At 48.6% G+C, this 24860-nt stretch overlaps 1 protein-coding gene across 6 annotated transcripts in view; it reads right to left on the bottom strand.

The window, feature by feature from the left end:
* UBAC2 (UBA domain containing 2) overlaps positions 1–24860 on the bottom strand; it is a 698660-nt gene that overhangs the window by 67461 nt on the left and 606339 nt on the right. For 3 of the 6 annotated variants that reach the window (XM_085622244.1, XM_085622245.1, XM_085622246.1), the window contains one exon: positions 20175–20407. The exons of the other annotated variants lie outside the window; for them this stretch is intronic. In XM_085622244.1, the coding sequence (XP_085478370.1) occupies positions 20175–20407 (233 nt within the window). The remainder of the gene's footprint in view (positions 1–20174; positions 20408–24860) is intronic. 6 annotated transcript variants of the gene reach the window in all.

Here is a 24860-nt window from a genome sequence, read left to right as displayed (position 1 = left end):
AAATCCATATGCACCGTTAGGATGGCCGCTGGTCGGGAAGGGGTGGAGCTCTGGGAATTCTCAGGAGTAGAGACTAATGTGACTTGTTTCAAGATGAGGGCTTGATCCCATTTGACCTGCTGACCAGACAGACCAGCCTCCCGACGGGACAGTTCCTTATACACAGGCAACTCACAGCAGAGCTGGAGCAACTTTGGGGGATCACCACCTCGGAACCCACCACACACCCCGACGAAGATCCTATACACAATGGGCACTAGCCAGGGAATGATTTCTTGGATCGCTAAAGCTATACCACACAGAACCTTATACTTGCTGGTGTCCCTTCAACAGAAATAAGAGCAAGAGATAGCCACCCTCTAATCCCCAAAGAATCGATTAGAGTGCTTACGTACCTGCAGAAGGTCTTGCGTAATGCAAGACTGCAATACATATAACATAACATCTTGCATAGAGCCTACTTAACACTGGCCAGAATACACACAATTTATCTCGCCGAGATACCCAAAACCCCTGTTGCCACGCTCCCATGGAAGACATGTTACACATGTCCTATGACTGTCCGGACATCCACACCTTCTGGAAGGAGGTCTGTAAGGCCCTCAAACACACACACCACAAGTCGCCAGGACCTCAATCGCGTAGACAGCTACTTGATAAGTCTATGCAAGCGCCAGAGGGTAGGTGGTACAACCAACCGCATCAACAACTTGGGCTTGATGATTGCCAGATAGGCAGTCGCAAAGAAATGGAAAGCCAATAACTACTGGGTGCGTCCTAGTGGCAGAGCACATGATCCAATAGGACATGGTGGAGTCCACTGCACTCAGTCGTGAAGAAATACGGGGATTAGGGAGTGCCCCATAGCAGCCAAATGTGATGAGTTACTGTACAAATTCCAAAAGGACCCAGATGATGCCACTAGAACACCACAGACTGACATACAAACGCCACCTTGGCCAGCCAGTGGGCCTGTCCCAGTCTCTGACCAGCGTGCCACCTCACCTACATACTTGCCATAAGGTGGCAACTTTGCACCCCCAATGCATCACTTGCGGAGACCACTGTACCACACATACATCTATTGAGATTCTTATACTGGGCTAAGTTCACAGCTATGTTCCAAATATTCAATGGTTTGTATTTCTAAAATGCTATAACTAAATGATACAAACAGGGTATATTCTGTACACAACATTGTAAGTGAGGTTTGTTCTTCTCTAAGAGCCTTTGTAACTGATAAAAAATTTAATAAAGGCAGTTAAAAAAAACGTACAACGCTTTGGGTCATTTTCGACTCATTTGTCGACGGATGGCCAAGCCATTGCCACAGTGGCTGTATTTCACTATCATTTAAAATTACTGACTAGTTTGGCCGCTCTTTGATAAGAAAACTGGAACAAAACGTGAACAGGCCATTTAAGGCACACTTTCCTTTTCGATACAATCAAAAACAACATAAACTCCAAGTGGTCCAAAACACTGTAGAAAGGGCAGTAAAAATATTTCTTCCAAAGTTACACAGGCCCTTCGAGACAAGCGCTGGCTTCTAACAAAACTAGAGTAAAATTCAAAACTCTTCTAATAGGCCACAAAGCCATGTATGGAAAAGTACTACACTGGACTACACCAAAAACTGTATTTCCCCTCACTTTTCCAATACTTCTCTTTGCAGCAGTAAGAAATAACTTCACCACTGATTCAAAGGAGTTACTAACGGGGCACCGGCGTTCTCTACACTACCTTGTAAAATCTGGAACGAACTCCCAGGTAGCTTACAGGTAGTGAATCAACTTTCCCCTTCAGAAAGCAGCATAAGACCTTTCTTCCTATTACAAGGGGTGGACCAGCACGTACTAAGCGCATTGTTGCCCAAAGGATTAACTTAAATTAAAGGTTAAGTTGATGACGTTTTTTGGTACAACGTAGAACTCCAAGGAGCCTAAATCACTCATTCTAAGAAGAATCTTCTGGTCCATAAGCTGAGCAATTAAAGAGGAGGAACAGAGAATCGAGACTAAATGGAGGACACTTATTAAGATGTTGCTTGTATAGTACTTCATGCAAATCTCTATTTTACGATGAACAGCTGAGCAGCGAAACCGGGGTCCAGATTACAGCAATTGCCCAAGGACAGGCATTTGCCCCATTTTTCACACCCAGGCCATATTGCAGAGGGGCCAACAAACATTTGCTCTGCACCTTCAAAAAGAGCCGGCAATGAGCTAGTAACGGCATTGACATGACTGCAGGCTCAATGCTATCACTGCCTGTGCAGGAGCTCAATACCCAAATAATGCTGGATGCAGAGGGTGGTCTGCAGCACGTCTTAATATGATTGGTCAGGGACTACACTAAAGACAAAACATTTATGCTGCAATGTGTTAGAAATGGAGGTCTCTAGTTGGCAATGGTTTGCACCTTTGTCCCAGTAGGGACCCTTCTTTCTAGTCAGGGTAAGGGGGATACACTTCTAAAATAACCCCTGCTCACCCCCTTGGTAGCTTGGCACGAGCAGATAGGCTTATCTCAGAAGCAGTGTGTGAAGCATTTGTGCATGCATACAGTAACACAGTGAAAACCCTACAAATGGACACCACTCCAGTTTAGATAAATAAGCAATTCTTTATCTAAACCAAACAAGACCAAATATGACAAAATCCAACATACAATACTGTAAAAATAGTTACTTTGCAAGATAACCTTTAAATTGCAGAAATAGCTGAAAAACACAGTTCTTCCGAGTTTGTAGCTCCGTCTGGAGCTTACGCGATTCTGAAAACAACAGAGTCTTACAGTTCCAGCCGACCACATCGGTACGGGTCAGCGAATGCATCGACAAACTCGTGAACACTACCTTTCTCGTTGCGGCCGACACGTTGGTGCGAGTCGGTTCGGGGCAACCATCGGGGTTGCATTGCAAAATGCAATGCGGTGCAGGCAGCAGCTCGGTGATGATCATCCAGACAGCGTTGGTGAGGTCAAGGCTTACGGTGCAGGGTGAGGCATTGCTCAATGCGGTGCTGGCATGGTGCAGTGCAGGAGACGGTCGATGTTCGGGTTGGGCAGCAACGATGTCAGTGACGTCCAGGCATGATGAAGCGAAGCGGTGCAGAATGCTGTGCCCACAGGACGCAGTGCGAGCAGCGGCTCGGTGACGATTGTCGAGACGGCGTCGGTGAGGCCAAGGTGTAGTGAAAGAGACACTCTTGTGGTTTGGCACCCTATGATGACCTTCGACTACAACCATTTTAACTGACTTTAGTGTGTTATTTTACCCTAGCCTGGATATATGAGACGGTCCTGCATATGCCTGCTTCTCGTCTTTTTTGTAATCTTGCTGTCTTTCAATGGGAGCTGTCACGGAGTAAAATAGTCTTGCCGAGAATAGAAGGTGTGAGGTGTGCATTTGAAAGCATGAGAGGGAGAGAGAGGTGTGGAATGTATTCTTTGGTTTCGAAGTGCAGTGCTGTGGGCAGTAATGCACACATGTGCATTGTGTTGTACATGGTGAGAATTATGAGCTCTACCTATTGGCTTTGACATGGCCTCATGTCATCATGTTTTCTGGCTTTGACATGGCCTCATGTCATCTTGTTTCCTGACTTTGACTATTGGCTTTGACATGGCCTCATGTCTGACTTTGCCTTATTTGTACGTGCACAGCAGTGCTAGTGATTTATATTCAAGGTCTTTCTGCTCTTCACTTGTTTTTCGCTCCTCACTGTCCAGAGTGAACTGGATATTATCTGTGAGAATGTACAACTCTGCCCCAAAGTCAAAATACGGGAGCTTGGCCAGACTCCGTCTTGGCCTTGCCGCAGACTGGTACAGCCAGCTCGGTTCTTTCTCATGAGAAGGGTATGAGGTTTTCTAGAAGCTTTGCCTCACGTTGAGTAATGGTATTAAAGCTGGGAGCTTTCGGAGGCCAGGTGGAAGTTCACCACAGAATAGACGTATTGCTGTGGAGGTGATGGAACTTGAGTCCTGACTGAACTCCTTCCTGGGCTATTGAACGGCTTCCCTAGCTTGAGTTGGCAAGGATGATGCAAATTCAGTCGGTGAGGTGTTCCTAACCATTTATATGTATATATTTTCTACTCTTTGCTATTTGTATATATACTACATTTTATTCTAATTGTTTATTGTAGTTAATTGGCACTTGGGAATCTGCAATTACTGATATATTTGGCCTACCGTTCATTAATAAACTTGTGTTACATGCACCTGAATTTGATTTCTTGCCTCGCCTAAAGGGGGGGCTGCTGAAAGTGTATATTATTAAAAGGTGCAGTGGTATATTGGCCTCCAAAGTGGGAGTGCAGGGTTTGGGTGTGTCCTTTTAGTGAAAAGCACATTCATTACACAAGAACGTGGTGCGAAGTGTGGTGGTGCCTTCTGCGGGGCCTTCAGGACTCGGAATCCTGCGATGGACTCAGTGACAGAGTCAGTTGCCCTTTTCTTCTGCAGCTACTGAAACCAGCGGTTCCAGAGATGGTGCCCAGAAGGATGGTGAGGTCTTTGCTGTTCCTGAGACCTCTCGAACGGGGGGCAAGCTCCACTTCCAAGCCCTTGGAGATACTTTCTCAAGCAGGATACACACACAGTTCCTCTCCTTGGCAGAAACAGCTACTGCAGGCCAACCCCAGATAGCACACAGCAAAGGGGCAGTACTCCAGTTTCTTCTGGCTCTTCTCCTTGGTAGATGTTCCGCTTGAAGTCCAAAAGTGATCTAAAGGTCTGGGCCCCACTTTTCATAGCACAAAATCCTTTGTTCTCTGGAGGCAGAGAAGCTCTTTGCCCAGCCAAAACCAGTTCTGTCCTCTCTGGTGCAGCTTCCTGGCAGGGGGTGGAGGCAGCATTTTCCAAAGCAGCCCAGGCCCATTCAGGTGTGAGGGAATGTCCCCCCCTACTCTAAATGCAGCCAAGTTCTATTCAGCCCAGCCCGGACTCACCCTGGAAAGACAAGACACCCCTCACCCCCACAAGTGGCTGTCTGAACAGAATGCACATCCCCAGGCCAAATCACTGCAAACCCAGACAGTCAATACACAAACCTAGCAGAGGCAAACAGGATGGCTAAGCAAGAACATTCATACTTTCTAAAAGTGGTATTTCCAAACACAGAATGTAAAAATCATTCTTACTAAAAGATGCATCTTTACATTCTGAGCTCAGGCATACTAAACATTATCTTTCAATCTTGTCCCAATAGGAAGTTATATTTATAAGATGTTATAAATAAACTCCCATTCTATCCTAAGGGACAGATAGCCTTTCAATAGCGAAAACACGAAATTGGCAGTATTTCACTCACAGGACATGCCACACACACACACCAGGGCATGTCCTACCTTTCACATACACTGCAGTACCTTGGGCCTACCTTGGGGGTGACTCACATGTAAGAAAAGGAAAGGTTAGGGCCTGGCAAGTGGTTGCACGTGCCAAGTCGACATGGCAGTACCAGACTGCACACAGACACTGCAGTGGCAGGTCCGGGTTACCTCTGAATGGCTGCTTGTGTGGGTGGCACAATCAGTGCTGCAAGCCCACTAGCAGCATTTGGTTTACAGGCCAGGGCACACACAGTGCACTGTATTAGGGGCTTAACAGTAAACCAAATATGCCAATCATGGAATCACCAATCCACAAGAACAATTTACAGAGGGAGCACTTGCACTTTGGCACTGAACAGCAGTGGCAAAGTGCCCAAACCATCTAGACCACCAAAAACAATGACCAACACACAGAAAAACACAGGAGGCAAAGGCAAAAATACAGGTGAAACTCACAGCAATGATGCCAGGTCTAACACAGTGCAACAAGAAATCCTAGTTTGCACCAAACACATCCCATGAGGGGGCACACCGTGGCCTTGCACTCTACCACACTTTAATCCAACCCAAATCTCTTGACCGATTCTCAAACATTTATACTGACACTATCCTGTCCTGCAAGAACAAGGTTCTAAAAGCCCAGAAAGTCTGGGTCCAGATAACTCTACTGTACAAAATAATACATTTGCTTCACAAAACGCATACAGTCCATGACCCAGGGCCTTGTTCCTCCTCACACAGACTAAGCAAAGTCATGCAAACTGCCCTTCAAGAAACATCCTCTAGCCATTAAAGATCATGATGCATACAGCTGCTCGCTTGATAACCAACTAAGAGAAATTGAAAATGAAATGGCTGGCATATGAATGCACACCCGCTGTAGCAAGCTACTTTTCTGGAGTAAAACAGGTCGTCCCGAGCAAAACACTGTGCTAGTAAATGAGTTGGGACGTCGTTACCATATTTGTAGGGTGCTTATGTGTGACGTTTCAATTTCTTAAGTATACACACTGAATGACACTTTATAATGATTAGAACAAAGCATTTATTGTTACGGTCTATTTTCATGGGTCGTAGTTATCGTTTTAAATTTTTGTACTGAATATGAATTATATTAGTAGGGTCTATATATGGTTCACTGTGCAAGACTATGTATACATAGCCATTTTGGGATTTTGCACAACTATGTGATGCACTGTAAATTTTTTAAGTGTTTCAGAATATTTCTACATTTTGTGTGTATACATTTTAATGGATTTATATCTGAAAAACTTGATGATGATGAATATATAATCAGTAATCACAATGTCGGGGACACATTTGTGAGCTTGAGAACTGTAATAAGGGGGTCGTCTATGGGACACTGATTCTTATGAAACAGAATTATGAACCTGCCATACATTATCAATGCGATTGTTGTTTCATGTGTTGCTGTAAACTGTTTATACAAACTGCCAACAAAAATGATTTGGAAAAAAAAATTGGGTCTGTGGGACCTCGTATGCCCATACACTGTGTCAGGATTACATTTAGGTTTAATTAGTCCAATAAAAGGGCTTGAATTTTCACATTGACTAAAATGATAGTAGACCTTTTTGTGAATTGATTATCGCGGAAGCTAACCCTTTAAAAGCAGAGCAGAAAAAATAAATACAGGCGAATGACATTTCTACTTCACTGTAAAGATAAAACTGTAGTTCAGTGCACTGATGTGCAGGGTCCCGCTAAAGCTGGTAGATGTCAAGATGCCATGCCAATGTAGCTCGGTTCACCAACATGCAGGGTCCCGCTAAAGCTGGTAGATGTCAAGATGCCAATGTAGCTCAGTGCACCGACATGCAGGGTCCCTCTAAAGCTGGTAGATGTCAATGTAGCTCAGTGCACCGACATGCAGGGTCCCTCTAAAGCTGGTAGATGTCAATGTAGCTCAGTGCACCGACATGCAGGGTCCCGCTAAAGCTGGTAGATGTCAAGATGCCAATGTAGCTCAGTGCACCGACATGCAGGGTCCCTCTAAAGCTGGTAGATGTCAATGTAGCTCAGTGCACCGACATGCAGGGTCCCGCTAAAGATGGTAGATATCAAGATGCTAATGTAGCTCAGTGCACTGACATGCATGGTCCCGCTAAAGCTGGTAGATGTTAAGATGCCAATGTAGCTCAGTGCACCGACATGCAGGGTCCCTCTAAAGCTGGTAGATGTCAATGTAGCTCAGTGCACCGACATGCAGGGTCCCGCTAAAGATGGTAGATGTCAAGATGCCAATGTAGCTCAGTGCACCGACATGCAGGGTCCCTCTAAAGCTGGTAGATGTCAAGATGCCAATGTAGCTCGGTGCACTGACATGCAGAATCCCGCTAAAGCTGGTAGATGGCAATGTAGCTCAGTGCACTGACATGCATGGTCCCTTTAAAGCTGGTTGATGTCAAGATGTCAATGCAGCTCAGTGCACTGACATGCAGGGTCCAGCAAAAGCTGGTAGATGTCAATGTAGCTAAGTGTATTGACATGCATGGTCCCTCTAAAGCCAGTAGATGTCAAGATGTCAATGTAGCTCAGTGCACTGACATGCATGGTCCCTTTAGAGCTGGCAGATGTCAAGATGCCAATGCAGTTCACTGACATGCATAGTCCCTCTAAAGCTGGTTGATGTCAAGATGTCAATGCAGCTTAGTGCACTGACATGCAGAGTCAATCTAAAGCTGGTAGATGTCATGTTAAGAGGCGGCATCAACCACTCTGATATGCAAGGAGCTGCACTCGTAGCCCTGGACTCTTTTACTGGTCCTGTTTCCCAAATCCACAGTTCGTATTGTCAATAGGAACCGATGGGCCAGCCAATATTATCTGTAAAATAAATAAATAAATAGTGCAGGGGCTCAAAGTTTTTCATAGGAGCCCACCTCTGGAGCTGCCGAATGCACGTGTTGCCAAAGACTTCCTAGACTCGATTCAAACTCATGCCTCTTTCTTCCACCACCTTACACGTTCTCTAACTTACTCGAAGGTTTTTTTGCATCCCTGTTTTCTCTTTCTTTATCACTGTTTTTATATCTTTACCTCCTTCCGTGCTCCCTTTTCTGCCTTTCTCTGGGTCCAGATCTGATGATGAAAAATAAGTCTTTGTCCCCAAAAAGGAGTGCTGGTGCCCAACCCCTGCAAACACCCACAAATATAAAATGAAGCACTGGGGCCAGCAAGATGCAGCTGCATGACAGAGGGGCATCCCCAGCGCCTTGAGACCCTCATAGATGAGTAGCTTTATAAACCCTGATTGATTGATTGATGTTCAACGTCTGCATTGCAAACGGGTATCTGTTCATGATGCAGAGAATCTGGACCTCTCCCTTCCCAGCACAGTAAAAGGGGCACCCAGGACTTTCAGTCATGGCACACCCTATCACCCACAGCCAAACGTAAAGTGGTGCACCCAAAGTATGTCAGTGTGAAGGACATGCTTCCTGTCTGTGACATCAGTGAGTATCAGGGGGTGCTCATCACATTTGGGTCCATCATGCTGTGTTACGTCACTGCTGTCAATCCAGGACTTTGCATGGATTGCCAATTTTGTGGGTGGTTGGGGAGGGTCCACCATGCTGTGTTGCGTCACTGCTGTCAATCCAGCACTTTGCATGGAAAGCACATTTTGCGGGTGGTTGGGGAGGGTCCACCATGCTGTGTTGCGTCACTGCTGTAAATCCAGCACTTTGCGTGGACTGCACATTTTGCGGGTGGTTGGGGAGGGTCCACAATTCTGTGTTGCGTCACTGCTGTCAATCCAGCATTTTGCGTGGACTGCACATTGTGCGGGTCGTTGGGGAGGGTCCACCATTCTGTGATGCGTCACTGCTGTCAATCAATCACTTTGCGTGGACTGCGCACTTGGCGGGTGGTTGGGGAGGGTCCATCATGCTGTGTTATGTCACTGCTGTCAATCCAGCACTTTGCATGGATTGCACATTTTGCGGGTGGTGAGGAGGGTCCACCATGCTGTGTTGCGTCACTGCTGTCAATCCAGCACTTTGCATGGATTGCACATTTTGCGGGTGGTGAGGAGGGTCCACCCTGCTGTGTTGCATCACTGCTGTCATTCCAGCACTTTGCATGGTTTGCAGTGTTGGCGGGTGGTTGGGGAGGGTCCGTCATGCTGTGTTACGTCACTGCTGTTGTTGCAGGGATTCTGCTCATGCACAGAACTATGTGCAGGAAACCAGGACCTCAGTGAATGGTGGTGTACAAAAAACTCACCTAAGTACCCAGAACCCCTATCCGACTAGCATCAGTGTCTCATTCGTTCTCCCTATCATCTTGAAGCTACCAATGAGTAGACAACCCAGAACAAGCGACTTAGAGTACTCTCAGGAATGGTGGGAATCAGAAACACCTTTTCGTTATTATTCTCATATCAGTCCACAATAAGAGTAACCAGAGACACGGTAAAGTTTAAAATGTTTCTTTTTAACTACGCGTCCTAAGATGCAGTACTTTGGCTAACATAAGCAGACAAATGATTAAAAACAAAACCATCCATCAGCATTATTACAATACCATAGAAAATGAAGGGCAAAATAATATTACAAATGAAAGTGGAATATAACCACCCTCCCTTCGCTAGTAAGCTAGTTTTATGAAACTAATAGAAGGTCTCTAGGCTTGAATGGGGAACCCCATACCGTAAATATCAGCTTAGATTAATCACATCACAGAATCAGCTCTGCTCTGTGTCTGGAAAAGGTTTTCTCCAAGTGTCTCAATCATGCATGCAAATCAGCGCGCATCCAAGATGGTCGCGTGAGCACAGGGCTCCCCGGACCCTTTCTGCTCCTCGGAATAAATCCTGAGAATATCCTGATTTGGTGTATGGAATCTGAGAGATGACGACCAGCTGACTATATATCTCTTTTCAAAACTCTAATCGGACCTGGGAATCCTGAGTTATCGTCGCCGGAACTTTTGGGACCCACCCGACGGAGGTGGCCGGGGTGAAGGTGACCCGTGGGGCCGGGCTGCAATTGAACAACAGCGGCCTCAGCGCGGTGCCAGTTACCGATTCAGCACTTTCGGTTTCGGTTTTGGCCTTCAGGAGATCAGCTGGCGTGTGTGCTCGAGGTGGCGAGGTGCCTCCTGGGCCTCTGCCCGAGGTTTGCTTCCATCTGCTACTGGCGGGTCTGACGCCTCCGACCCCTACACCGACAGTTTGTGGTCCTTTCGCTGGCACCCGCGCACCCCTTGATCGGAGGTCCCATTGAGTGACTGCGCTCACATGGCGGGCAAAGGGGGTCCGGAGGGGCGCAAGACCAAGGCTTCACTGCGCGGGGGAGCGGTCCAGAGCAACAACATGGACCGCTATACCCAGGGCAGGGGGTCCCCTGGCGCTGCTGGCCTTTCCCCGGATGCTGCGGGGGGAGGCACGACCGTCGCTGCGGAACCTTCCCTACAGGACATTATGGGTGCCATCGAGGGCATCAGGGAAACTATCGCGACGCAATATGAGGCCCTGGCCCGTAAGATCGACACTGTCGCGATCGACGTCACCCTGATTCGGGCCGACCTCTCTAAAACCAACGAGAAGGTCCAGGCCCTTGATACACGGACCTCCACCCTGGGTGCGGAGGTGTCGGATCTGCGGGCCGCGCTTGGGGACATTAGAGTGGTCAACGACCATATGGCCCGGCGGCTTGAGGACTTCGAGGGACGGGCCCGACGCAACAATATCCGCATCATTGGGGTACCGGAGTCCTCCGACAGCCGCCCGGTGGACCTCGTGGTCGAGGAACTTATCCTGCAACAGTTGTCCCCGGTTGGCCTAAGCAAATTCTTCGCTGTGGAGCGGGCCCATCGAGTTCCGGGCGGCCGGCCGCGGCCGGGGGCCCTCCCGAGGCCTATCGTGGCTAAACTGTTCCACTACAGGGACCGAGATGCTATTCTGCAGGCTTCACGGACCCGTGGCCCGGTCCGCTACGAGAACTCGACCATCAACTTTTACCCGGACTTCACGCAACTGGTCCAGAAACAGCGGATGGGATTCCAGGGGGTGAAGCGCCGTCTCCGCGAGCTAGGCCTGAAGTATTCGATGCTCTACCCGGCGAAACTTCGAGTGGAGCATGGAGAGCGGACAGCCTTTTTTGACACTCCTGTGGCCGCAAGTGACTGGCTGGACTCGCTGCCGGACGGGGGTGGCCGGCCCGGGCCCTCTGGGGGCACCGCAGGTGACGGGTCCCCTTAGACTGACCTTTGGTCCTTGCTTTTGCTGTTTTGCACTGTACAGTTGGGTCTTACTTTTTTTGCATACTGTGTTTTACCAGGACCCGTGAGGGGTGCGGGCGGGTTCGGGTCCCTTTCCTCCTCCGGGGTCTTTTTGTAGAATGGGGTTAGTGGGGCGACAGGCACACTGCAAGTTGGGGGGGGTCTTTGGCCCGCAGGGGTGCAGGGTGGGGGGCGTTGGACTTGGGGTGGGGTTGGGGGGGAAGAGGGGTTGTTTAGTTGTGTGTTTTTTGTTTACAGGGCGAGGTATTGATTTTTATCCATATTTGGGAGCGGTGCTGCGGGCTGGGGGCCTCTTGACCCATTGGAGGGGATGGGGGGAGACGGGTTGAGGCTTATGTCGTGGAACGTCAATGGGTTGGGGGACCGCATTAAGCGGGGTGTTGTACTGCAATATTTACGTCGTTTGACTCCTGATGTGGTGTTGCTCCAGGAGACGCATTTGGTCGGCAATGTCTGCCATGCGATGAACAGGGGGGGATACCGCCTCGTAGCCCATTCTGGTTTCACAACTGGCTCCAGGGGGGTGGGCATTCTCCTGCGAGCCTCCCTTCCGGTGGAGATCACGAGGATAGTCTCGGATGACAGAGGGCGCTATGTGTGTCTGATTGGGAGGTGGGAGGGGCAGCCCCTTACCCTGGTTTCAGTCTACGTCCCCCCGGGCCTCCAGAACTCCACCTTTACTGATTTGGGTCGAATGCTGCTTGACCTCCCGGACGGCCTCCTGCTCATGGGCGGGGACTTTAATTCTGTGGTTTCGGGTGAACTGGATCGTCACCCACCGAGGACCCTCCCCGCTGCCCAGTCATGGCTGGGTGGGATGTTGGAGACCTTCGGCTTGGTGGATAGTTGGAGACTAATGCATCCGACCCAGTGCCAGTTCACCTTTCATTCGGGGGCGCATGGGAGTCTCTCCAGGTTAGACTACTTCCTTATGCCCGCGGCGCAGACTGGTCGGATTCGAGAGGTCAGACACCTGGCGCGTGGTATCTCCGACCATTCTCCGCTGTGGCTTGTCTTTGATACCGGGTCGCGGTCCGCAGGGCGGATAGCTCCCATTAACCCCTGGTACCTGCGGGACCCTGTGATTCGTGACAGCCTGGTTAAGGCCATGGACCAATACTTCAGTGAAAACGAGGGGTCGGTGTCGTCTGCGTTGTCCCTTTGGGAAGCCTTTAAAACTGTTATACGTGGACACGCCCTCGCCCAGATAGTGGTGGCCAAGAAGGTTAGGAGCGAGGCGGTGGTGAAGCTGGAGACTGACATCTCGGGGCTGGAGTCGGCCTTGGAGGCGAATGTTACTCCGGACGGGCTACATGCCCTTAGCCTGAAACAGTTCGAATATAGGTCCCTGGTCACTGACGCGGCCAAAACTATGTATAGGGAGCAGCAGGGCCGATTGTATGACGCGGGGGACAAGGCGGGAAAGTTGATTGCATGGCTGGACAAAAAGGAGAGAGTGAATCGTGTGGTCCCCGAGTTGCGTGCTGCGGATGGTGTGTGTGTGACTGAGCCGGATGAGATTGTGGAATGCTTCGCTGACCACCTCCGGGCGGTGTACTCCCCGGTGACTGACAGGGACGAGGATGACTCTCGCCTCCTACTGAGAGATATTGCTCTGCCCGGCCTGTCCGTTGAGGACCGGGAGCGGCTGGACGCCCCCTTATCGTCGGATGAAATAGCGACCGCGATTCGTTCCCTTCGCTCGGGCAAGGCTATGGGTCCTAATGGTCTGCCCATTGAACTATACAAATTGCGTCCTGATAAGCTTGCGCCCTTCCTCAGCCGCATGTTCCGCGACTCTCTTGCGGCGGGTTCCCTCCCGGCCGACCAGCGCTTGGCCACTGTAGTCGTTCTCCCCAAGGAGGGCAAGCCGCGTGACCGCTGTACCTCTTACCGGCCTATTTCACTGCTCAATGCGGAGCCTAAAATCCTGGCGAAAGTCCTGGCCAATCGATTGTTGAGTGTCGTGTGCGACCTTATTCATCCGGACCAATGCGGCTTTATCCCGCACCGCAACACCGCTCTTAACTTGCGGCGTCTGCACGGGGTCCTCGCCAGGGCGGAGCTCCTCACCGAACCGGCCGTGCTGGTTTCTTTGGATGCCACGATGGCATTTGACACTATTGAGTGGCCATTCCTCTGGGCCGTCTTGGATAAATTCGGCTTTGGAGAGGGATTTATTGGCTGGGTGAGGCTCCTTTACACGGGACCCATGGCTCAAGTGGTGGTGAATGGGCGGGTCTCTCGGCCCTTTGCCCTCGGCAGGGGCACGAGGCAGGGGTGCCCGTTGTCCCCGTTGCTTTTTGCTCTCGCCCTGGAACCACTCGCTGCCTGGCTCCGTTGGGAGCCCTCGCTTAGAGGGATCCGGTGGGGCCCGGGCTTTGAAGATCGGGTCTCGCTGTATGCGGACGACATTCTCCTGTATCTCACCTCACCGCGGCAGTCACTCAACGTCCTCTTTGACGTTCTGACCTCCTTTGGGAACAATTCGGGTCTCACGATCAATTGGTCTAAATCCTGCGTTTATCCCATCGCTGGTGGTCCTCCTCTCCTGCCGCCTCGGCTCCCGATTCAAATATCTCTGAGCGGCTTTAAGTACCTGGGGATATACGTTTCGCTGGACCCGGTGGCTCGCTACGAACAGAATCTTCTGCGTCCTCTTCGGCGACTGCGTGAGGACACGGCCCGGTGGTGCAGGCTGCCCCTGTCCCCGCTGGGTCGGGCCGCGCTGTTTAAAATGATGTCCCTTCCCAGGTTCCTCTATGCACTCCAGAACTCCTTCGACGTTATCCCAGTGGCCTACTTTCGGGAGGTGGAGAGCCTGCAGAGGAGACTGGTGTGGAACGGCCGGGCGCGTATTGCTCTTGCCAAGCTCACTCTCCCCTGGTATGACGGGGGCATCGCGCTTCCTGACATTCGCAGGTACTATTGGGCCTCGCAGCTATCTGCCATTAACCACGCCACGTATGCGCCCGGCTTGAATCCGGCGTATGAGATGGACAAGTTCCTGCTTCCCGGCGGGAACTACGACAGGGCACTTTATTCCCGCCTGGCTGACCGGACCCTTACGGGTCCTACTAAGATTGCTGTGCGGACCTGGAGGGCTGCCACTGCGGCCATGGGCTGGAGTGAGCGAATGACATGTGCTACTCCCTTGTTTGCCTCCGACCGCCTGGGCAGCTTGTGGACCACCAAGGGGTTTGACCAGTGGGACACGATTGGTATTAGCAAAGTGGGAGACCTGTGGCACAAGGGCGCGGTCAAGACTTTCGCGGTGCTCCAGGCCGAATACGAGCTGACCGACAGGGAGTTCTTCCGCTACGCCCAGGTTCGACACGCCCTGCTCTCGGTCTTCGGGGAGGGGACCAAGATCCCTGTTTCCTCGCCCCTCGAGGACCGCGTACTTGACGGACATGTCCCTGATAGTACTATTTCTTTAATTTATAAAAAATTGATTAATCACCGGGCGGATCTCCTGGTGCGCCTTCGGGAGGCTTGGACTGGGGATGGGGTCGAATTGGACGACGAAGACTGGCAGTCTGCACTGTCGTCCCCCAAGGAGGTTGCCATTCCGGCTCGTCTCCGGTTGGTACAGCTCAAGATTCTCCATCGGGTGTATGTTACGGGTCCGCGCTTGGTCGCGATGGGATTTTCCGACGACGGGCTCTGTAAACGAGGCTGCGGGCTCAACGCCACCTTTCTTCATATCCTTTGGGAGTGCCGCGAGGTGGCGGACTACTGGCGCCGGGTCCACACGGTTATGGGACAGGTCACCGGGGTTGTGCTGCTGCCGGAGGTGCGTCGCTGTGTCCTGAATGTGTGGGAGCCCAATGACTACAACGCGGCTCAGACTCGGTGGGCGGCCCTAGGGAACATGATTGCCAAGAGGGATATAGCGCAACTTTGGGGCGCTCAACGGCCGCCCACCGTGTCAGTATGGAAGGAGAATATGGACTGGTGTATGTTTCGGGAGAAGACAGTGTATGTGGCCCGTGGCAAGCCGGGGGCATGGGGTAGAATTTGGGGTCAATGGAATGCGTATCGCGGAGGCATCTGTACGCCCCCCCTGGTAGACACTGATATCGCCATGTCCCCCTGACCCTTGACGGCTCCTGGCGCTTTTTGTAACAACTACATATGGACGTTCATCTCCCTTGACCCCCTTCCCCCCCCCCTCCGTCCCCGGCCTCCCGGTACTCCTCTCTTTAGCGGATTGCTCAAATGTTCTGACTGGAGTTTCCCGGGGGGAGCCTGAACCGCACTGGTATCCCTCGTAACTCGCCTTTTGTTTTTATTGTTTTTCCTTTTGTTTCTGTTCTTGTTTGACTGACACTTGCTGTTCTTCGTGAACTATCTTGAGCCACTGCGGGGCAGTGCCCTGGGAACGGACTGCAGCCTTGATATGTGTATATTTCCTTATGTACCTAGCGGCCGGCCCGGGTGGTTGTAGGCCCATACTTGTAACCGAATTATTGTTCAATAAAAACTTTTTCAAAAAAAAAAAAAAAAAAAAAAAATCATGCATGCAAATGCAATATTAAAGGCACTCGAGTTTCAGATATTTGCAGCTGTGTGCGTGTTATGGCTAGAGCGTGGGCCGATCAACATGAATTCAAAAGCATACATTGTTATTTGACCTTGACGGCTTCTGCACACAGTGTCAGACTAAGGTCGCGGTGCACGTCTAGGGATGTGAACAACAGATTGTTCTCATGTGAAGAAAAAGCAAGCAAGCAGTTTTCTTGTAATAACAGCTACCTGCAGTGTCGTGTGCAAAAGCAGCAAAAGTGGCAAGATGGCGTTTTACATCTAAGCCGCTTATTCTAACATAGCAATGTGTGTACATGGAACTCTGTCTCCACTACACCTTCCCTTGTTCGGACCACAAACAAAATAGGGAAGCACTGTAGGAATGCTGAGTTCAAGTTCGATTAAGACAGAACCAAGTTCTAGTATTGCCAATCCATATAATTGGTAGTGACAGTTCGAAAAATGTGTTGGAAAAAGAGAAAAAAGAAAAAAAAAAACATCTCGCAGGGGCGTGACACAGCCTAATGGTGAGTAAAAAGGAAAAAAAAATCAAAAATCCAGATTTGGCAGTGTGCACTATGTGCAACGTACAAGTTAATCCATCAACGTGTAGGCACAATATGTAGCAACAGCCTCCAAGAGGAAGTCATTATAATGTTCAGTGAACGATTCAGCCATCCACTTAAGTAAAGTAAACAAACAAACATGGTCTTCTATAATCGGAGCCTCAAGCACAATCAGAGGACAACTTGCGTGTTCTTCAAGATAACTTCTTGCCAAGAAGTCATATGCTGCCGCATATATATCCCAATTCCCTAGGACTCCGTGTGCCGCTCCACAGGCCATAATCCAGATGCCAGAACAGTCCAACTCATGAGCCACTAAGGGACTCATTAGTCGATCATAATCCGGGGCAGGAGACGCCGTGTTCGACAGGCACAAATCCAGAGCCCATTCCAATGGACAATCTAGGCAATGAAAAACAGGTTGCCCGCAAGTAAAGTAGGAGAACCGGAAGGATAATCCATAGGCTACGCTTAAAGTGGCCAGTGGTAATGCTCCATAGTATTCAAGCATCCGGTTACGCAGTTGAAGCAGCCGGGGCAGGCTGTCGTGTGACACACATCGTGCAGCCATTGCGCAGCAAGCAGACCAACAGGAGCACACCAGCAGTCAGGGCTAGAATCAACGGAAGCCCGCCAAAGACGCTGGAGAAAATAGAATGAAAAAACGCCGGTATCACACCAAATATTGTTTGGAAGGAGGTCACGAGGCCGGAGCCCACAACTTTAAAAAAATGCACCAAGCCAGTTGTTGACGAGGCATTGAATATAGTATGAATCAGAGCACCGAAATGAAGGGGGAGATCAGTATTTAAAAGCGCATGCACCTCGGTGCGGGTGTTTGCCACGTGAAGGACGAATGTTTCACGGGAGGAAGTCAGAGCGACTTCTTTTTGAGACAATAGAGCCCTTATTCTGCTCATCTTGTTGAACTCTGCTTTCAAGGTTGGGATGGAAGGCCAGATGGATACATCCAGTCTCCCATGCGAGGTGGGAAAAGGACATTTTTACAGCAGACTACGTGTTGTGAGACGGTTACAATGTACGGAATCCCCACTAGCATCCCGCAACATGCCTCATTATTTAAAAGCAAATAGCTACCGTTAGCTAACAAAGTAAACGTGGGTGTAATTGCTGGCACAGAATTTCCCTTCAGAATGCAAGCTAAATTCGGTGCCTGAACATTGCAGGCGCCATGCAATTGGATGTGCCTACAAACTACGGAGTGATCAGGTGTGGAAGTGCATTCTTCTCCTTTTAAATAAACTTCTTTACCCTCTCTAATGCATCTGTACATAAATGGGAGTGACCAAACTTCATGCAGGAAAGCAGTACCCAGTGATTCATATCTGCCTAGGACATAATGTTTCATACATGAACTGAACTTAAACAATGGAAATGGCAAGGTGATTAAACCGTGGATAAGCCACACAGCTGAGTTAGATTCGGCCACAGAGAAAGGTAAAGGTTCCAACTTTTCAATATGCAATAATGAGTACGTTGCATCTTTCATGGACATAAACTGTTGTCAGATTAAACGGCAGGAATAAAGACGATGTATTCATGTAGTCCCAGGGAACTTTCCCAGCCTTCAAGGTTTGCAAAGTCCTTGCAAACTGCATTATTGAACGCAATTGATTTTGACCATGGTATAAAATAGACATATCATCCTGTACAATATCCACAACAGATGAAACAATATAATCTAATGTGTAAATTCTGGAAGAAAGGGTGTAAATGCTATTATAGATGACAGCTAGCACTTTTTCCAGATTTGCTTGATCAATAGCTCTTAGTCTGGAAGCAGCCTCAATTTGAGATAATTTCCAAACTTCGTTATAAATAGCATACACTCGGACACTTGGACCTGCCACCCACAGGACCCTTAACAAAATCATTCAAATCTACTTTTTCATTTAATTTGGATAAATGAAGTTTAACAGATGCCAAGGTGGAATGTTGCAGCCAGTTCTGACATAACTTACCAACTGAATAGGTAGTAACAGAATGGGACGATTCAAATCGGGGGTCTACTCTAACCTGTTTATAGCCAGAGTATAAACCAAGAAAACGATGTTGACAGGAGTCTGAGCTTTTCTGCCGTATTAACCATCCTTCAGGGTCTAGGTTGGAAATGTTGAAGGATGTATTAGTAATGAATGACTGTAACGCATCAAGGGACAGCTGTGTGTGATTATCCCATTTAGGATAATTGCCCAGATTATGAATAGAGGGGGAATTCAACTTTTTAGAAGTAGCCAATCCAAAGCAGGTGGTTTGAAAAATGGTAGAATTCAATAACAAAATGTGGTTTGAGACCAGACAAGCATGATGCAGAGCTTCCGTACCTTGTACCTGCCACGCTTTAGAACCCCAAACAGATTTAAGATCAATGGTATCTTTCCACAGCTCATAGCCCCTTATAGCCAATTCATCCATAAAGGACGTGGAATACAATAATTTAGTGTGGGTCAGTCTAACTTTGGAAGCTGTCGCAGCAGCCATCTTAAAATAAAAGGCCTCAGGTTCAGATACACTGAAACCAGTAAAATAAGTAAATTTGTTCACTAGAGTTTTGGAGCTGCCTTCAATGGGCGCTGGGCAATGTTCCCATTGCGTGTAATTGACAACATTTCTAAATGTATTCGCTTTATGTAGGAAATGATTGCCATTGTGTTGGTAGCAAAACAACTCCCCATAATTAGCCGTGTCTAAATACAAATCTTCAGCATAAAAAGCAGCATAATATTTCAAATCAGAAAAAAGAGCCTCTACGGCTTGGACATCCCAATCATCAGAGCGGATGTTTTGTTTGACAATATCCCCCATAGAAACACGAAGCACACTGGGGACATTAATCACCTCTGTGGGATCATGAATTTTGAAATTTCACAGCATCCCATACAATCCCATCCAATACAGGCCAGGCAGTAATATTCACAAAAGTCTGGTCCCTTTTCATAATGTGTGGCGAGGAGTGGGGTGCAAAGTTCCATCAATTAATCTAATTGTTGATCTTTCGGTGAGATAGTGTCCATTTACTAGACGGAAAAATATGACCACAAATCGACATAAACAAAAAAATAGTTATCAGCACCAGCCAAATGTAAGTCCAAGGGGGAATTAAAAAATGTCTTTTAAACCAAGCAGCAAAAATAGAAATTTTCGATGGGGCATTGGAAGTCATAAGAGTCAGGGTCAAATGAAAAACGAGACTGGTCAACCGCACTTGAATGTAAACCAGGCAATGACACATCTGTGGGATAAGTATACTCAGTATCTTCAATCGGACCACCAGCCGGTGGAGGCAATAAAGGATTAGTAACTGTATGCATCTCAATGGCAATGTCAGGCCTGTTGGTAGTTGCCGGAACCAAAACAGAATTTCTCAGCATTGCTGGACAAGAGACCGCTGGAGTCATACTAAGAAGAATCGGCCACTCGCTGTAGTTTGACATTGTCAATGGAGATGTACCTGTTATCCTTGCGACCAAGATGTGGAGGTAAAATGACTGTTCTCGTCCCCTGCACGCCAAGCACTGGTACCGGAGCACGATAAGAGGGGCCAAACTCCTTCTTGTTCTCCACCTTCTCACGGACCAGGTCACCAACTCGAGGTAGCCAGCCAACTACCAGAATCTGAAGTGCAGCATCAGTTGTGGAGGGCAAGTGTTCCTTTGCAAGACTGTCTCTGGTCTCTTGTAGATTCTGTAATACAGCACAGTGATCATCTACGTCAAAGGGTGCGGCCGAAGCCACCATGTCTAGACCATCAAGGTCCGGGACAAACATCTTTATGCCAAAGAGCATTTCGTATGGGGTCCGCCCACCCAGAGACCTTCTAGGGAGATTATTAAGTGCACGTTGAACGCTATACAGATGGGCCAACCAGTTCCTGCCAGTACCTAAAACCCTAGCTGTCAGGGATTGCTTTAAGTCACGGTTCATTCGCTCCACAACACTATTGCCCTCAGGCCGGTATGGAGGCGAAAATTTGACTTGGACCCCCAAAGATCTCATAGCTTCTTTGTACGCCTTAGAGGCGAACGCAGGACCTTGGTCAGAATGAAGGTTACCACATGTGAAAATTCCCACAAAGACACGCAAATCCCTGATGACAATTCGAGCATCAGCACTCTGTTGTGGCCATACTCAAAGAAAACGTGTGCACGAATCCACTGCAACTAAGGTATACTTATACGTAGTATCAGAGGAGAAAGGAGCGCAGTGATCTAAATAAACGCACCCAAGTGGTTTATTAGATATGTACAACTGTGTTTGAGGTGGGCGCGCAGCAGTCGAAGGTTTAATCTGCTGGCAGATGTCACAATTAAGAACATAAGCACGAGTCTGTTATACAATCAGCGCCACTAGTAACATTGTAAGAGAGTAACAGTCGCTGAAACGCCGGCATGTGCAGAAGCCATACCTTCGTGAGCAGCTGTTAAGTACGTGTTGGGAATCAATCTGTCACCAACGTCGTTAATTCTCACATAGGGAACTTTGACTTAAATGATAAGAGTATTTAGAAGGGAAACCTCTAGGGTAATCACTTCCCTTCTCTGTTGCCAAGATGTCATCATCAATCTTACTTTTGGATCTTGTAACTGCTGCTACTAGATATGTTGCCACTGCGGTTTTCGCTGCTTCGTCAGCTAAGCTGTTTCCGATAGCGTGGACACCTACTCGCTGGTGCCCAAGAGTATGAATTACATTCACGAGCGGCAGACGTTGTTTAAGGTCTGTGACTCGAACCCAAAGCATTTTATGCTAGAATGGGCCACCTTTGGAATCACGATACTCATTTTGAGACCAAAAGAATAAATTGTCGTTGAAAGACTGAACACAGTAGAAAGAGTCACTCACTATTAAAGTAGTAACTTGAGGATCAGCAAACTCCAGTACAAGCAACAGAGCACGTAGCTTTGCTAACTGAGCGGTAAAATCACCCAATGTCTGCGTATGCACGATATCAGATTTGAATTCACCATTCACGAAAGTACCAGCCACTATTGCGCAGGCTGCTGAATTAGCATGCTTCGATCCTGTCGCCGGTTGCGCCGAACCATCAGTACAAATGACACAATGGTAGTCCTCAAGCAGGCACAAGTACAGAGGAGCTGGATGAACAAATTCATACTGCAAATACTCCGGAGTCTGCAATGAGGCATCAAATATGTAAGTGAAATCTGGCGATGTCAAGGAAGTGGCTCATTGTATCCAACGTGGATGCAAAGCTTTAGAATTAGGTACACTGGCTTTCGTTACTGCCTCTAGGGCAGGATCCGGTGTGACAACCAACATGCGTTTCCACTGTGACAGCGGTCTCTCTTTCAGAATCGCCATCTGCACTGCAGTCAAAACTTTCTCGACAGTGGAAAAGCGCATTTCAGCCGAAGTGTACAAGTGTCATTTGGAAGCAATGGGGACTGTGTCGCCCTCATTGAACGTTCAGTACATGAAACCCACTGCGCCAGGCACAATTCTTATTACCAGGTTAGTGTGGTTATCACGCGTCAGTAAGTATTTCAAAGCAAGAAGATCAGCCTGCAAAGATTGCAAGATAGCTGAATGTTCTGGCAGCCAGCTAGATTTGGAAAAAGTAGGTTGTACCAAGGCATATAGCGGCTTGATACGCTGGGCATAATCGGGGATATAAGTACGACCGAAATTCAAAAAACCCAGCAAAGATTGTAGTTTTTTCAGTGTTGTTGGAGCACGCAAACATGTGCACTTCTCCAGGAAGTGAGGTGCTAATCCTCGACCTTCGTTGTTGAGTTCATACCCCAAAAACAACACTGTATACTCTGCAATGTGTGACTTTGTAAAGTTGAATTTGTAACCGAAGTCCGCAAACATGACAATGATGCGGTCAACGTGACACAGATGCGGCCATAATTAGTCGTCTGTGAGACAGATATCATCAACATACGAGTACGCATCAGGGTCAATGCTCTCTACCAGAGAGACTACACGTGAGGCAAAGACACCTGGACTGTTTTTATAGCCCATGGCTAATCTTTTAAACTGTTTTTGTTTGCCGCCAGAAGTAAAGGCTGTCCATTGACTACTAATCAAGGACAGATTATGGCTGTAAAAGCCATTGGAGATGTCAAGTGTGGTCTTAAACCTTTTTCTTACGAGACTATCAACGAGGACAGAACAGAGCTTCGCGGCACATGGGATATTGGGGTTGCGGCTGGGGCATAGACCGTAATGGAATCTCATGGCTGGGCGACAACTTATCCCACCCAACTTAAGTACGGCACAACGCCGGAGCAAGTACCTGAGCCCACTCTTCTGCAAAGTTCTGAGCCTGATCCTTCGGCACAGTGTGCACGAAAGATGGGAGGATTACCTCCTCCCCTCTAGGAGCGGCCAAAACGAAAGCTGGGGGCCAGTCTGCCTCTGCTAACAGAATGTCATATGTAGAGGTCAGATGTTCCCAAAAAATCCCTTTTATGGTACGTTGTATGTCACCTTCAATTAAAATGACTATCTCATATAGTCTGTCAGGGGGACCCACTCTAGTATCAGCAGTTTCTACAGTAATGAATGTGTCAGTTGCTGTCGCCTTCAGATATGGACGCAGTGCTTGCCGCACAACGGTAACCTCCGCTGCGCTGTCGAGCAGCGTTAGTGCCCATGTCAGGTTCCGAAGCTGTTAGTGCAGCAACTTTCTTCTTTTGAAAAGGTGGTCGTTGTCGTGCAGACTCGTCCTGCTTGTTTTTAACATCAGTCTGGTGGGGCTGCTCACGTCCTTGTTGGGCACCCCGACCTTTGCCACGTTCTCCTCCATCGGACTGTAAGACTGATGTTTCCTGTGAAGAACGAGGAGAACGTTGTTCAGGAACCTGAAATCTATCTGGAGACCTAATCCTATGGCGATCGTGCAAATCATATGTGCGTTTAGTAGTCGCTTGGACTGGCGACGCAGGACGAGACCCCTGTTTCTGTTGCTGCTTCCCCTGTTTTTTAGCTTTCCAATTTTGTTTAGGAAAAGCTGGACGGTCGTCTTTAGAAGACGTCCCTGTCTTAGTTTGCGGTTGTGCAGTTGGTGTCTGAACAAAAGGCTTAACCCCTAAACTATTGCGGCTAATGGTCTTACAAGCCTCCGCAATAATCTTTGGTAACTGCCGGGGTTTATCGATGTCGGCGACGAGGCGCAGCTCATTCGACACGTGAAAGTTAACCGCATCTCCCTTGACGTTAGCAAGTATGAGCGTGGCCACTACGTCGAACACGCCGACAAGCCTCATTCCTAACTCGACCGCCGCCTCCAGACCGTGTTGATCCTGAACACGTTTGATCACGGAGGGCAGTACAGCCATAGACGATGTGCCGAACCACTTCGAGTAGACTGCTGCAAATACTTTACCCCAGTTCTCACAATCAGCTACCACTGGGACCAAGTCTTTTTGCAAACTAATGGTGAGGATCCTGTGTTTCTCCACAGGAGTAGAATTTGAAAAAACAGCCTCCAGCTGGTCAAATTTCTCAGCAAGCCAATAAGGCATATCGTCCTTACTTTCGGGGCGCTTGCCCATTACCGAATTAACCATGACGGGACTAATAGTAATCCCGGCCGGGCCAGCTGGCTGTCCCGCAACCGCAGGTGCCCCTACCTGGACCTTGCGTGAAACGTATTGCACTAAAGCCCGATGTACCGTAATTAAGGCGGTATGGAGATGACGTAACTCATCCACCGTGGCATGCAAATAACGTGGATATGCTGTAAACACGGCCAATACTGGCCAAGTGGCCCCTGGAATGGAAAAGGGACCCAAACAAACCGGTGTAACCGTGTGGGGGAGGGCGCCATTGAACCAAATACGATGCTGCCAAGCAGAAATTGAAGTTTCCTGCGTCCTATATGGTGTGTAATTAGCCGGGACTACCGTAGGACTGTACGAGTGAAACGTACTAACATCCGCATTTACCTCCTGCAAAGTAACCCAAGAGTAAAAAAGCTCATAGGGATGCGATGCATCGGCACTCACTACAAAGATAACTGACATCCCATCGTCAGGCACCCCGAACTGCGTCAAATGACGCCGGAGAGGCGCGCGACTATGCGCTGCAATAGCGACTTCAGCCATAAGGACACAGTGAAGAAAAACTATCTATATAAACAGTAGCACAAAAAGGGTAGAAGAGAAAA

This window comes from Triturus cristatus, chromosome 8 (assembly GCF_964204655.1).
Source record: "Triturus cristatus chromosome 8, aTriCri1.1, whole genome shotgun sequence".
NCBI lineage: Eukaryota > Metazoa > Chordata > Amphibia > Caudata > Salamandridae > Triturus > Triturus cristatus.
Note: the sequence above shows the minus strand (reverse complement) of the source record. Positions and strands in the feature narration are given on the sequence as shown.